This window comes from Chanos chanos, chromosome 4 (genome assembly GCF_902362185.1).
Source record: "Chanos chanos chromosome 4, fChaCha1.1, whole genome shotgun sequence".
Taxonomy (NCBI): Eukaryota; Metazoa; Chordata; class Actinopteri; order Gonorynchiformes; family Chanidae; genus Chanos; species Chanos chanos.
The window spans coordinates 23010065-23024573 of NC_044498.1; the positions used below are offsets into that span (position 1 = coordinate 23010065).

General features: G+C 43.9%; 1 protein-coding gene across 1 annotated transcript in view; it reads right to left on the reverse strand.

Moving 5' to 3' along the window:
* The window catches only part of acvr2ab (activin A receptor type 2Ab), a 32596-nt gene extending 18696 nt beyond the window's left edge, over positions 1–13900 (reverse strand). The window contains exon 1 of the mRNA XM_030771423.1: positions 12517–13900. Coding sequence (XP_030627283.1) covers positions 12517–12571 — 55 coding nt within the window. The 5' untranslated portion in view covers positions 12572–13900. The remainder of the gene's footprint in view (positions 1–12516) is intronic.
* Positions 13901–14509: the final 609 nt, after the last annotated feature.

Sequence of the window (14509 nt, forward strand, 5' to 3'; positions counted from 1 at the left end):
GACCGAATCTTGCGAGCTTGACGTCTTCATCATTGCATTAGTTAATGAAATCTTTCTCGCGGGGCTGATTCTCTCTTTTTTTTGTTATGGGCTAACGCTAGCATGGCTGGCTGACAAAGACTTGATTGAACATGACAACACACTGAGGAGGCTGGCGCTGCCCACGCACAGGAAATTCACTCTGTATTTTTTTTTAAAAAAAGGCTTTATTAATTAGCACAGGCTGAGAAAAACAGGGATTAACTATGGTGTATGTTCTTGAAACAGAAGCTTGCGATCACCTGGATTACGGCAGGAACGTAGAGGAATTTAGGATCAATATGGCAAACGGTCAGCAGGTTAACGCTCTCGTAGATGATCCGAACAGCTGCATAAACATTCATAAATACATCCACGACCCATGAAAGGACAGAAGGACATTATGTACTTGGTAAAATGTGTTGCGGAAATGTCATCAGCGCCCATGGCCTGACTGCAGCAGTCCCCAAATGCGGGGGGGACTCCACAGAAAACAAATTACCAACAGCTGACTGCAGCTTTACGACAGTGTAGTAGATGATAGCCATGCTGGAACACTTCTTCTCTCTGTAAGCTATAATTTAACACTGTCTTGGAAAATAAAAAAAAATTCTGAAGTAGGCCAGACTCTCCTGTTACAGAACAAAACACATACCAAAGAAAGAATAAAAAACTCTGAGCACAATCCAAGCTAATGTGAACAGTCAGTGTTAAGTACATTCTACAGCTCCACAATAACACATACCCAGCCGGTGTGTAAGCACTTAACACGCTATTAAAAACAACAGCAGGTACTGGCACTGAGGCGGGAAGTCTGCAGTCTCGGGAGACCTGTCGATAGACCCTTTCTCCTCCATTGTGTCCCTGGTGGAAAGCGTAATGGGGGAAATGAGATATAGCAAAAAGGGAAGTTGTTTGAAATATTACCAGTGTGACTCATTCATCCTGTAGCCTGAGCGTTGGTCACGGCGGGGAGTGAGTTGCCGGAATGCTAATGAGAGAACCTGTCTCTTCCGTACGCAATTCGGCGTCGTTCAAACTTCGTTCGGTGAGGATCTCGTAAACTCTCAAAGTTTTGAAGGGATGAGGCAAGGAAGGGGACGACGCACGTCATGGACACGGACGCGTGCCTCTTTGTGGTGAAACGAAGTGCAGAATCAGTCAGACGGGATGGGCAGGACAGCTTTTATAAACCACCTGTCCAATATTTCCTCCAGTTCAAATCATATTTCCTTCTGGTCAAATCATAAAGCACGGCATCTCCTACGAGAACAGCAAAGATCCTCTCAAAACAGAAGACACCACAGTAAATGACCTCATTAAACCCAACCAGCCACTGTTTTAGGCAAACTGCATTCTCCACCTCCTTGACCTGACTAAGAAGACCAACGCAGGGCCCATGCAGCGGGTTTAATGGATCATGATGACTAAGTGTGGGTTACTTAACTGAAAGAGAGCACAGGTCAAAGAGGAATGAAAACAGCTTATTTCTTTGATATAGTGGATGCTGACGCCTCCAGGTATCCCTGAGGCAAAACAGGCACTGAGGGAGTAACACACGGAGGTAAAATGAAGAGCAGAGAATGTGAAGAAGACTTTGGCAGTCCACCAACACAAACTGGAGTTTACAGAGAGTTGCTTTGGGAGCAGACCACCCTCGAGGACAGAGAGAAGGTTAGAAAACAAGGTAAAAGATTAACGTAAGCCTGAGGAAAGAGTCCCCTTAGCCTTAGAATTGCTTTCATGCTGTAGACCAATCTAAAGACAGAATTACTTGTGTTTTAATTTCATGGTCAACAGAATAGCGTTGGTATCAAGGGTGTAAAATAATTCTCCCTCTTTCTTTCCAGAAATTTCTTGGTGAAACAACGGCATCTCGAAAACACAGGGCCCATGTCTTTCATTAGACTGTTCTTTCAGTCAAAAAGCAAAAATAGGCCAATTACAGTCACTGTTCCACCGTATGCTCCTTCAAACTAAATTACAGTCCAGTCTGCCATCTAGTACAAAGCCAAAAAATTCTCCACACAATTATACAGGCCTGTTTCTACAACAGCTCTGATAACTGTGTAGAACAGTGGTTTTGACTGTGGTTTAATTTCTCTTGGTGACACTAGCGGTGTTTTTAGCTTTTTCAGTTTCACTCCTGTGTGTGGCAGCTGTAGTTTACATTGTGAATTGAGAGAGAACGAGACACGGGGGGGCAGTGGGGTTCGCATTACATCCTCAACAACTGTCGAAAAGTAGCCCGGCCACCGAAAGAGGAGACGAGAGTTCGCTCAACATTTGCGCTGCCACACATCTTTGACCTCTCTCAATTATTCAGCGCCCTCAGAGCTTTCCATTCAGTCCACAAGCCACCGCTGCCGCCAGGACACTCTCTCTCCTCAAAACACAGCAACACAGAAAGAAAACTCGCCTGGCCAGGCCTGAGAGGAAAGGGGGGGGGGGGGGGGGGGGGGGGGACTAACCATGTGGGATAATGTGAGATTTGAAGGATGGAGTGTTCCGTATCCCGATGTTTGTTTCTTATGCAAAAATAATGTGTTCCTCTCCCGTCAGTTCAGAAGGTGGCCAGTCAGTCTGCCTGAAGAAAAGCTGTGACGTAGAACGTTGCAGGGCACACCGGACCTTATGTCACTGCCACAGTCTTTTCTTTTCTTTGTTACAGTATGCCGTAGTAAAGCCAAACTTCCACGTACTCTACCAGGCCACCTCAAAACACACAGACACCCCCCAGCGCAGAGTCCAACGGATGGAGTCAAGGCCGTGTGATATCAGGTCCAATAACATGATTAAGGAGTGCATGCTTGCCAGTTGGCTGTAAAACATCTCACTCACAGAGAGAGCGGACCTCAGACCGACATGCCAAATAACTGTTCAGAAGATCCTATAAATGTAAATGAGCAGAAAAGAATAAATTGTTGTGTGTGTATAAATTCTTGATGAATCTGTGAGGTGTCTCTGACAACTCGTCTATGGAAATGAGCCATTGTTTTTCTTGGTAACGTTTACGTGTAAATGAGATAGCAATGTCATTTGCAAAGAGATGGCAGAGAACTCCCTCTCTCCCTTTCTTTGTTTTTTTTTTCTCTCTGTATACTCTCAGTGTAACTTGGGTGCTGAGGGTAGAAGAATCTAAAACACTTAGATTGAGTGTGGTTAAGCGCAAGAGAACCACGTTCTAAACAGACCCCACACAGAGTCCGTGGAGCACCTCCAACGAGCTCTAAAACCAAACTAGAACACCTTGCGAGGAAGAACGTGTGTGGCACACACCAATAACTGTTTTTAGAGACTAAGGCACTGTTACGGCAACAAGTCTTGAACTCCAAAGCAGAAGAATTATAAAGAATTGCACTGCGATTTTAAGCTATGATTGCTTGGTTTGCTCTGAAAGGCACCACAAATCATTCTCAATAGACAAACGGTCTGCGGTATCGCTACATCTCTGTACACTACAGAATCGCAAGCAGAGCAACCTATAACTGTGGTGTCCAAAGTAAACTGCCTATCAGTTTATCACTAAAACAGTCTCTCTCATGTTGAATTGCAATGAGGTGAACAGGGTGAGGTTGGTAAAAAAAAAAAAAAGAGCCCATGAGTGGAGACAGCAGTAGATCTGATCACCTCCGTCAACAGCAAATCTGCTTTTCAGTCTCACTACTTAGTCTTTTACTGGGTGAAAAAGGAAGATCTCACTCAGCAAAAACATGTTTCAGCTCCAACTTCCACACATTCTCTCTCTCTCTCTCTCTCTCATGTGTTCCGCTAAAGCAAACTATAGTCTGTAAGTTTCTATGTTGTACTATGATGTTTCTTAGTTGCTTAGAGGCCCACTGTTCTGTCTGGAGAAGGAAGGAGAATATCAGAGGGGGGGGGGGGGGACGACTCCATTCTCTTTCCATATGGTTGCCGGGTGCAGTGTTCTTAGTGACACGGTCCAGAATCTCATAATCCACACTGGAATGTCGCACGGCCTTACACTCTCCTCAGTGGTTCCGCCACAGAGAACCAGCCTCTCTCTCACTCACACACACACCTTTCCACCACACACCCACCCACACACACATTCCAGAACAGCCTACTCTAATAGCGCTCCAGTCTGGCTGCACAAACTGTACATGCTTAGAGCCCTTTCTGAAAGAGAAGGCTTTTAAACAGTTCCTTACCAAAGACCAGGATGGTGTGGAGATATTATGTTTGCTAAGGCTGTTTCCTTGAAGAGGTGATTGAGATGTGATAATTAAGGATTTAGGAAACTTCATGTGGAGAGGAAGAGAAAACATTATGACTTTTAAAAAAATCAGTCAGTAAAAAAATTGAACACAACAGGTACCTCAAAAGCAAGCCAGTGTGATCTAAGATGGTCAGGGACAATCAGCACAGAAAACTGAATTAAAAAAAAAGTCGGGGGAAAAAGTCGGTTAGGAATGTCAACCGTGATGCCTCGTGCAACAGAAGTATGACTGGTTGAGCAATCCAGGACCTGCATAAGCAATTTACTGTCATTACATGTTTTATAACAATCTGACAAGAACACTTTCACAACTGCACCAAGTCACGACCGAGGCCTACAATTTTCGTTTATTCATTTGTCAAGTAAAAGAAGTAAAATAAAAATTGGTGCCTACCCTTAGCAATCCTAATCTTTTAAAACTTGTTTACACACACTCGCACACAAAAAAAGACTGGTCTTTTAGTGACTTTTACAAAGAGTTAATGAAAACAGATCGAAGTCTTTCCATATAACTGACTAACCAACAAACAGGTAGGCTCGTAATTTGTCTTGCGTGAATAAGGAAAATCCCTGATTAATCCTTGCACTGCTGGCCTTTGGAACCTTATCACAAACACTCTAAAAAGGAACATACGAGCACATGACAAGGAAACAAAGCCCTGTGCCCACCCCACCCCCCCCCCCACTCCGCGTTTCAGTCTCCATCACCTCACAATGGAGCGAATGAGCAGCACACCCCTGTGGTACCCCCCGACCCTGTTCCCTTGGCAGTTTAGTCAGCACTTCGTCAAGACTGTTCAGTCTGTTGTCGCCCATGTTTCCTGTCCTGCTTTGAAGCCATTTTAAGTACGGTAACAAAGAGAAAATGATACTCTCTCTCAGCCTCTCTGAAAACCTCCCTTCAGATGACAACACGGTAAGGATGACGAACAGAAACACACTATGGAATGTGGAAAGAAGCCCTGAAAGAGGGGGGGGGGGGGTGTTAGAGCTTAGGGAGCATTAAACATAAATTGTGATAAATGTACAACAATTAGGCCATTAATCAGACTCACAATGCCCCCTCTCCCCCCGATCTCTGAGAACGCCTCTACAAACCATTGTGCCTGGGAGACAAACACTGTCCTAAGTTCCCAATGCAGCCCAATGTAATGAATAACAGCCATGTCTGGGAGTGTTTGGAGAAAGTACGCAAAACCACACACACACACACATTTGGGCCGAGAGAGGACACTCCACTGGGAAGTTAGGGACTAGTGCTATTTGTTTTTCAGATACATTGTAGTTCATAACTCCTTGTGTGCGTGTGTGTGTGTGTCTGTGCGTGTGTGTGTGCGCGTGCGTGTGTGCGTGTAGGTGTATGTGTGCTGGTGTGCGGACTCACACTTTCAATCTACATGAGAGGTGCAGGGTAGCATTTTGGGGTTTCCATAGAGTCTAATGGGGGTAAGACACTGGAGCATTATGGGACCCTCATATTCCACAGCTGTAACACAGAACACGATACACAGCACTTCAGAGAAACAGGAACCTGGAAAGGCATTGTCCTGTTTCTGGAAAACGCAGGAGGGGCAAAGCAGAAATATGTAAGAGGGGGAAGTTAAGCTTCCCAAAGAGGTAGCCTACACCCGTGTCTCCAAGGCTTGCCGGAATGCAGAGTAAACCAGGAAACGCTTTCTAAGATAGGGAGAGAGAGTGGAAAACCGATTCAGGCCCAGAGAAGCGAAACACAACTCCACCTCTCCATGCGGGCGGAGGTGCTGGAGTGTGAGTCTCATTATGGGATGCAATTGTGTACTAATGTGTTTGGATTAGACTCCGTAATCAGCTCATTCTTACAGTAATGAGGTTTCTTTCTATGCTTCTTGTGGGCGAATACGGGGAGTGACACTGTTGTCTCTGAAGCACTACTTAAAATTCATCAGAGATGCACAGTAGAGGATTTCAGCTTTTGGTGTACAATACCCGCCTTTTTAAAGAAAAAAAAAAATCCCGCTTAAAGGAGCCAAGGACTCTTCACAAAAGAGCTGAATGGCAGGGAAGGCAGCAGCTGCTTCTGAGACCTGAATCAAACTACAACAATCGATAGGAGCAGTACAGTTCTCTGTTACACCAGTACGGGGGGTGGGGACTGCAAACAGCGACTGGAGAAAGAGACAGAAAGAAAACAAATCAATGTCATCCAAGCGCGGTACGTCTATTAAATACGACATGAGAAAAAGGAACCGTTCCCTCCAAGAGAGGACGGACGTGGTGATGTCGCCTGATTAGCTACAAAACATCCCACTTTTCAGAGTGTCCTGTGAGAGGATGTCATTAAGCATTATTTTTCCTCATGCTGATACATTCATAGACTACAAAACAAATTAACCACTTCACTCCCGCTGAAGCAACTCTGGACACAATGGTGGAAAAGCAAAAAACAGAAACAACAACAACGCGCGCACACACACACACATGCACACGCACACACGCACACGCACACGCACGCACACACGCACACGCACACACACACGCACACGCACACACACACAGAATTTTGGCTGCACAGAGGGGGTATTTCCTTAACACTCAGACATACAGCCAGTATCAGTTAAGCAAAGTGCATTTCCCCCCCAAAAGGTTATGTCATTTTTCCTGTAACAGCCAGGAAAACAGAGCCTGAATCAGCATGGCTTTGTTGAAAAGTTGATAATGTGAGTTTGCGGTAATGAAGTCAACATTTCTCAACATTCTGCAAGCAGCAATCTTATAACTCAAAATAGAGCCATTAACTTATGGTCAGACAAATAACAGTACGCGCTCGAGCACAACTGCACGTGGACATGGAGACATATGAAGTTTAGGAGGGAAAAAAGCATTTATCTTTATCGCTGACAATGAGCAAATGCTATAGTCAGTCCCAGGGAGACTAAAACGTTCTAAGTTATAAAAATCCTTCCATCAAGGTAAAAATACTGACCCTTCACGGAAGTATATGTTCAGACCTCTTTGAAAACATTCCATGACACACTCTTACATGTTAACAATCTGTTTATCCTCTCTTTTTTTCTTTTTTAAACACATGACTTGGCAACACTCTGTTCCCTAATTGTTTACACCTTTTATTTTTGGGCTGTGAAATGTTGTTGGCCTAGATGAAAACATCCTTGTCCTTGATTGGCCCTAGTCCGTGTCACTCATCTTCCGTCCAGCAGGCTGCAGCTGCCGGCACACACGCTCTGCTTCCTTTCACACACACAGCTTTCATGTCGACCCACACCGAACAAAATCACGCTTATGAAATACATTCACTTTCTCTCTCTCTTCACTTCCCCCATTCTCCCCCCCTCTCTCTCTCTCTCTCTCTCTGTTTCTCACAAAGCATTTGAGGCAGCGGATACAGTTAAGCCTGGTTATGGCAAGCACTCTCAAACAAAAAGCTCTCTAGGTTCCTGGGTTCCCACTGAGCCACTGTATGGGTTCCCAGGCCGTGACCTCTGGTTCCGGACAGAGCGGAGCCATGGAGAACACCGGGAGAAGGGGCTTTAGAGCATCTGTCCCACTCCGTCATCCCCTCACCGCACTGGGTATTCACTCCCTCTGCATGCTCAATCACAGAAGAATGAAGAACTAATCAGTCAAATACCCTGGGAAAAAATGCAGAGATGATTTCCTCTCCGTTTCCTAATTTTTCTAAATACTCTTTTTTTTTTTAACCAAAACAGGCGTACTGGTGAAGAGAGCCGACTGTTAAAACTACCCCACTCGTATTCGCATGATGTTTTTAAACCTCATCAGATACACACATGCATAGGAAAGAAAAAGGGAAAAAAAAAAGAGACAACAATGGCCTTGTTAAAGAGAAACAAGCTATTCAACCAACCAATTCAAGCAATAGAAATAAGCACTGGGAACACTGGGACACTAAGAAGTCCTCAGTCAAAACCAGAAAATCTTACAGGAGATTTCAGTGTCATTCCCTGAAGCCACGCCCAGCCACTCAGCAAAAAAACAAGACTCAGAACACTGGAACAAGGGGTGGTGCATTCACTGACAGTTACCTTTCAACAGTCACGAGAGCAACGTAATGTACAGTTGACAGATCTGCTTTCTCCTCTAACAATGCCAAAGGACGTGTTTATGTTTCGTATTGTTGAACAAACACTTGTCATTGACTAAACTGTTTTAACTTTCACTGAGTTGGAAATAAAAAATCTTGGAAAAACAGATTGGGGAACCTACATAATCAAGTCACATTTGAGATTTTGTCACAGTGAAGTGCCAATGTGACAAGGGCCAAGAACAGCTACAAAGGAGAGTGTGTCTATGAATGAAACAATCCGCGCTTAAGTTGTTCTGAATAAGAAAGATTAGATATAAACATTAAAATATAATGACTGCACCCCAGTTAGCACCATGAACCTGCCCAGGGGGTCGACTTAAGTTCTGAATACATTTAGAGAGAGGGTTTAACTTTTTTTTTTGGTGACCTTGGCATGTGCGTCAGTGGCCTTTCTTAGCTTACATTAAACAGGATCAATTCAGCAATAGACATCTGGCCTCCTTCACAGCTAGTGGGAGAGCCAGGGGCACACTGAAAACCCTGACTGTGTGAAACTGCTCTCTGCTCCCAGGAGGCCAAGCATGGCCTTTGTCTTTATGTATCCCACTCTAAACCTCTGGCGCTGATCTGATATTTGCTACAAAATATCATTTGTTCTGTCCTGAATCCAGTAAGCCCAGAGACTAAGTCGATGCTGTCAAAATGGATTTCATGTTGAGACTTTATTGATATGTTGGCACCAAAAGGCTGCAATGGAAGACCAGATTGGCGATTTTCATCAAATCAGTTATGAATGATCAGAAAACAATGAAAAGGACACATCATGACTGCTTTGCACAACCCACTACAAAACAACATGTTTTGAGGAATCCGTCAGTCAAGCTGAAATGTTGACTTTCCAAAACAAACAGGTATCTGTCAAAAAAAAAAAAAAAAAATATAAAGAAAACACCAGCGTCATGTAGAGCCATGAAAAGCATCCAAAGTAGCTTTGAATCATCTTGGCATTCTTTGATTTCTACAAAGTTTCCAAAACTCTGCTTGATGGATGCATTATCACTGTTTCAAGAGAAACCTGGCGTTTTGTTGATGGTGGTGGTGAAAAAGCCAGTCTGAGATGCCACTCTAGATTTTTCCATAAGTGATCCATTAGGTTGAGCACCGCTGACTAAGCCAATCAATGGCATACGGTTTACTTTGTTTTGAAGCCCACCAAACCATTCAGCGACCACTCATGCCCCTGTGGAGACCACTCCAATCAGGACAGAAATGCCTCACCACAGGATGAAGGTGATCGTTAAGAACAGCATTGTGTTTATCGATGTTTCCTTTTCCCTTCCCAGTGTTGGGTGGACCTGAACCAAGGGAGGAAAATGCACCCAGCACCACAAACAGTCTCCAAAATAGGGGGGGGGGGGGGATCCTTTTGGTTTGTGTGACAGATTGGTGGCGTAGCCACTTGTGGAGAACAGAGTGGAGACTGACTCATCCGACTGTGTAAGTTTTAGGTGTAAAAGGAGGTTTATACAGTGTGATGGGACCGGTGGATCCCTCTGTTTTAAGTTCTTAACAGACTGCTGATGAAGTTGACAGCTCCCATCCTAGGTTGATATTTGCTGTCAACTGAGTCAGGGTTGTCCATCTGCTTTGTCTTGCATCTCGAACCGACATCGCACGGACATCACACTTGAGGAGTGTGTGTTTTTAACCAAGGTTCACCTAACATATCGATGCCCAACATCACTTTGGCCAGGGTTCCCTGTGAAACATCAGGGAGTTGGGCAGTCTTTGTCACTGAACCTGTAGCCAAACGTGCCCTGACAGTCACCCTGTTTTCAAATTCGCTAAGATCTCTTCCTCTAGTCACGGGGGCCATAATAATGGACGACTGGGACTGCCAGCAGTTTTACACATGACCTGGTGTATGATGGGTTTTTAATGGTTTAATTATCTCAGTAACCACACCTGTGAGGAAACATCTGGCTCCAATAGAGTTTATATCCCTAATTTACTTTAGTTTACTTTACTTTATTTTTTCAATACACGATTTCCTTTATACATGCTGTGTCTCTCCTGCGTTAATGTCACTGGTGGTAGCGCTTTGGAAAGAAAAAAAACTTGCTGTCTCAACCAAAACGCAAACTTTAATGCTCTCTCTCTCTCTCAGGCACCGATGCAAAAATCAAGGACGACTCACATTTATGACAACTTAAGAATAATCTACTTTGTAACAAGGACAGAGTGCATGTCTTGGTAATGCTATTACTCTTACTCACTGTCATCGGCTTCTTTAAAAGACGACCTTGACCAGCTGGCTGCAGGACCAGCATTTTAAAAAGCAGTATGGGATTATGTGAACGCCTGAAGGCTAAGGCCAGGACCCTGTGTTAGGCCCATATTAGAATGTTGCTGCTTACCACTGCAGAATCAGCAGTACAGTTAGAAAAGGGAACCGACCAATCACGCGAGGAGCTGGTTACCAGTGTTTCCGATAGCAACTAAGACAAACGGAGCCCAATTTCACTGGTCCTCGGGTTCAGTCTTGAACTATTCAGGCAGTGAAAGGACCCTGAAAATCTGACTGTGAGACCACCAGAACTGTTCAACAGTGGAATGTCTGAACTGAGGGGGAAATGAGGGTTCAGCAGAAATCAACAGAAAGTAGATGCAAAATCTCGAGGCGCCGTTTTGGAATGTGAAAAGGATAGCTCTAACATCAAGGCATAGGATCAGCTTCAGTGACTTGATTCTGGAGGATGCACGAGTGCCCTGAACATGTCTCTCCAGCTCCTCTCTCCTCATCTGAACAAAATCTAATCTGAGTCTTGAGTTCCATCAGCCCAGTGAAAGTGTAATTACCCCAATGTCTGGGCACAGACCCAGCTCTGGATCAGAGAGATACAACTGTATCCCTGCCACACAAGGACTACAGAGCCTTACACAGCAAACGTGCAAGCACACACTCACACACACTAAAATATGACACATCGCAGTTCACGGCTGAAACGTAATTTCACATCTACCTGGAAGGAATCGCAATGTACAAGGGGGGGGGGGAAACACCATCTTGTTTTGATCACTGCAATTCATAGTGACAAACAGGCAATCTCACTGCAGTCAATGTGATGCCAAGATCAGAAGATTGATCACTTCCCAGACAAAAAACAAAAAATTGAGATACTTGATATGGTGGAACACCCAAATATAATATGCTCTGCATATGACTGTACTGGCTATTTTAAACAATCCTCTGTGGCAATATTCACGATCCCTCTGATTGTGGGGCTACTGAAATTTTCCTCTCACAAAATCCCACTACAGTAGAAGCACTACTAGGCCTATTTTCTAACCAGTAGGTTCAACGGCATAAAGCATAAACCTGTATTATATACACAGGAATACCTTTTCAATTTTGAATGCCAAAGCACTTTATTTAAGGTTGCACCGCCATTCAACCAGATAATCGGATTCTGTGATGTATTAAAACGCTCTCTGACCGGCTACTGCAGCCTACTGCCTCTTCATTACAAGCCAGTCTCTTTCTCACTTGCGCTCTCTCAGTATTACGAAATAGGGTAGTTTAAAATCACTCATATTCAAAGTTTGAGCTGCAAATGCAAATCCCCCAAGTTTACTAGGGGGTTCGGTTAATTTAAGTACATTCAGCGTGTTTAAGGTTAGATGCAACTCACTTCAAGAGTCAACAGGGAAAACGTTATCTTCATCGTTGCACAATGTTGCACTACGTAACTGAATCTTTTAATTCCCTGATTGCACAGCCGTGAACAAATACGTCGCTACCACAATATAAGGATTACCAAGCACGCAGTAACGTGTGCAGGCACTAAATACTGACAATATGGCTTGTACATTGGTGTGTTGCTTCACAATGAAAAAACAAAAAAACCCCAAAATTTAAATAACCCACATTTCCACACGCAATTACAAACATGCGCCTCCCAAAGCCATCATGTCGCCAATACAAATATGTAGCAACAGCTTCATTATTTCAACTATATGGATTAATCGAGTGAGTATAAAGGGTCTTTGGGAGGGAAAGGGGTGGGCATGCACGCACAAGTACGCTGCCCATTGGCGCTAAAAGTGACAGACAGTTAGTAAAAATACGTAATGCCATGTTCAGGTTATGGCTTCATTCCTACAGCCATGCCATTTTCAATCATTTTGATTACGTCTCCAAATATATACTCACCCGAGGAGCAAGAGATGAGGAACACTGCAAATGCAAGTTTTGTTGCACCTCCCATTTTCAGTTTATTTTCTCGCTTTAAAACAAGATAAATCCAAACAGACAGTGCGGTCGTTCTTCCCCTTTAACTTGTCAGTAGTCTGGGAATCAGCAAATAGGCTGGTTGTAAACTCGTGTTAAAATGTCAGTGAAAGTATAAACACGTGTAGCTTCAGCGATGAGTTCTCAGAATTGGGGTTCTGACAGTCAATCAAACCTTGGGAGCGTCCGCGGTAACGGGAAAGAGGGCCCACTCAAACGTAGGCTTCTGTCGGTGATGTACAAGGCGAACATCGCACTTCAGACTGACAGCGTCTTTTAAAACGTCAATACAAACAAAATGGAATATATGAGGTCGTATGCGTTTCTTGCATAGGCTAAAGATAAAAAGCTCGCGTACTGACACTGGAACTACAACTGCCCCGTGCACACGGACACACGAGCGCACTGCTTATCCATTTACCGCGCAAGAATCGTTTACAGTCGTTAATTGACATTATCTTGATAAAACACTTTCACACATTATTTTACATTAAAGGTGAATATGTTCTCTCCACAATGGTGAAGCCAGATATTTCTGGTCTGAGTCTGCATAGGATGGCGTGCTGGTAAATCCGTGCTGATAGTAACGATTTAATATGTGAGGTCTGTTAGTTCCACTTCGGTTAGGATCTAATGGGCATGATCCATACAACCTGGAGGGATATACATATCCCCGATCCAAGCTCGTACCAAACGTTCTGGCAAATAGTTAAACGATCCTAGATCCTTTTATGATCTCTTTTAACCAATGCACAAACTGAGGGAGCCCGATTAAATCCACACGGATTAAAAATGAATTAATGTTGCTCGATACATGCTCTTGACTTCAACACTTGGTGGCCACATTAGTAAATCCATGTCAAGGTCCAAAGATAAAACACTTCGCCAGCTACGGACTATCGTTATTATTGTTTTTTTAATCCGTAAAAACCGAACAGTTGGATGAAAACAGTCTCGCGTAAAACGCGTCAGTGCTCCATTTACAATATTTTCTCAATACACTGCTGTGGGACACGAACGTAGTCTTTAGGGCAATGCCGGGTTTCCTAGTTTACAGGCTGGATTAGTTGGCTAGCCTAGCAGACTGGCTAAAAGTGGATGTCGAGGTTGAGCCAGCTTGGCAGATCCCAATCCGGATGTTATGTCCAAAGAAATCTTTTCCAAATGCACTGTATTCCGATGGAGCAGTGATATAAACACCTCGGTTAAGTATTCAGACGACTGTCTCCACGGATTCTTTTAGACTTTCGACGGCGCCTCGCTGCCAACCTGCTACTACCATGACATGAGTCCCCTTGAACAGCGATGTGAGTCTCCCTCTCTTCACTGATATCCTCATTCAGTGGATGCATTGGATTCAAGATGGCGTCTAGCATGGATTGTTTTGTTTTTTTCTCAACTCCTCCTCCTTTGCCCGCCTCTCGGCATAGTCTGCACAGCTAGTACATTTGATTGACACGCTTCGATGGCTAATGGAAAGACTGGAAAACTGTACCACTAGCCAGTTATCGTTAGGGACGCATCCAATCCCTCAACAGATTTCCTCATAACCTGTTGTGAAAGTGGTGCGGAGGATGACTGACTGGATACGTGCCCAATGGTGTTGTATAGGTAAATATGGATCAGATCAATACCGTAAAAGTTATACACTGTATAAAAAACTGGGACAGCTTCCAAGTGTAGTTCATTTAGTTAATAATCACGAAGTAAACAACGACAACTATGCCAGGAATAAGACACAGGGGGGTAAGATAAGAGAAACTATATGACACACGACTCCGGGTGTCATTACAGTAAATCGAACTCTGTGTTTTAGTATTTGCAGAGATCCGGTGGTTTAAAATCGCCATTAAATCCCAAAACCGACTAGGTGTGCAGATGTTTTGTTTCTTCTCATAATCGATCTACTTAAATA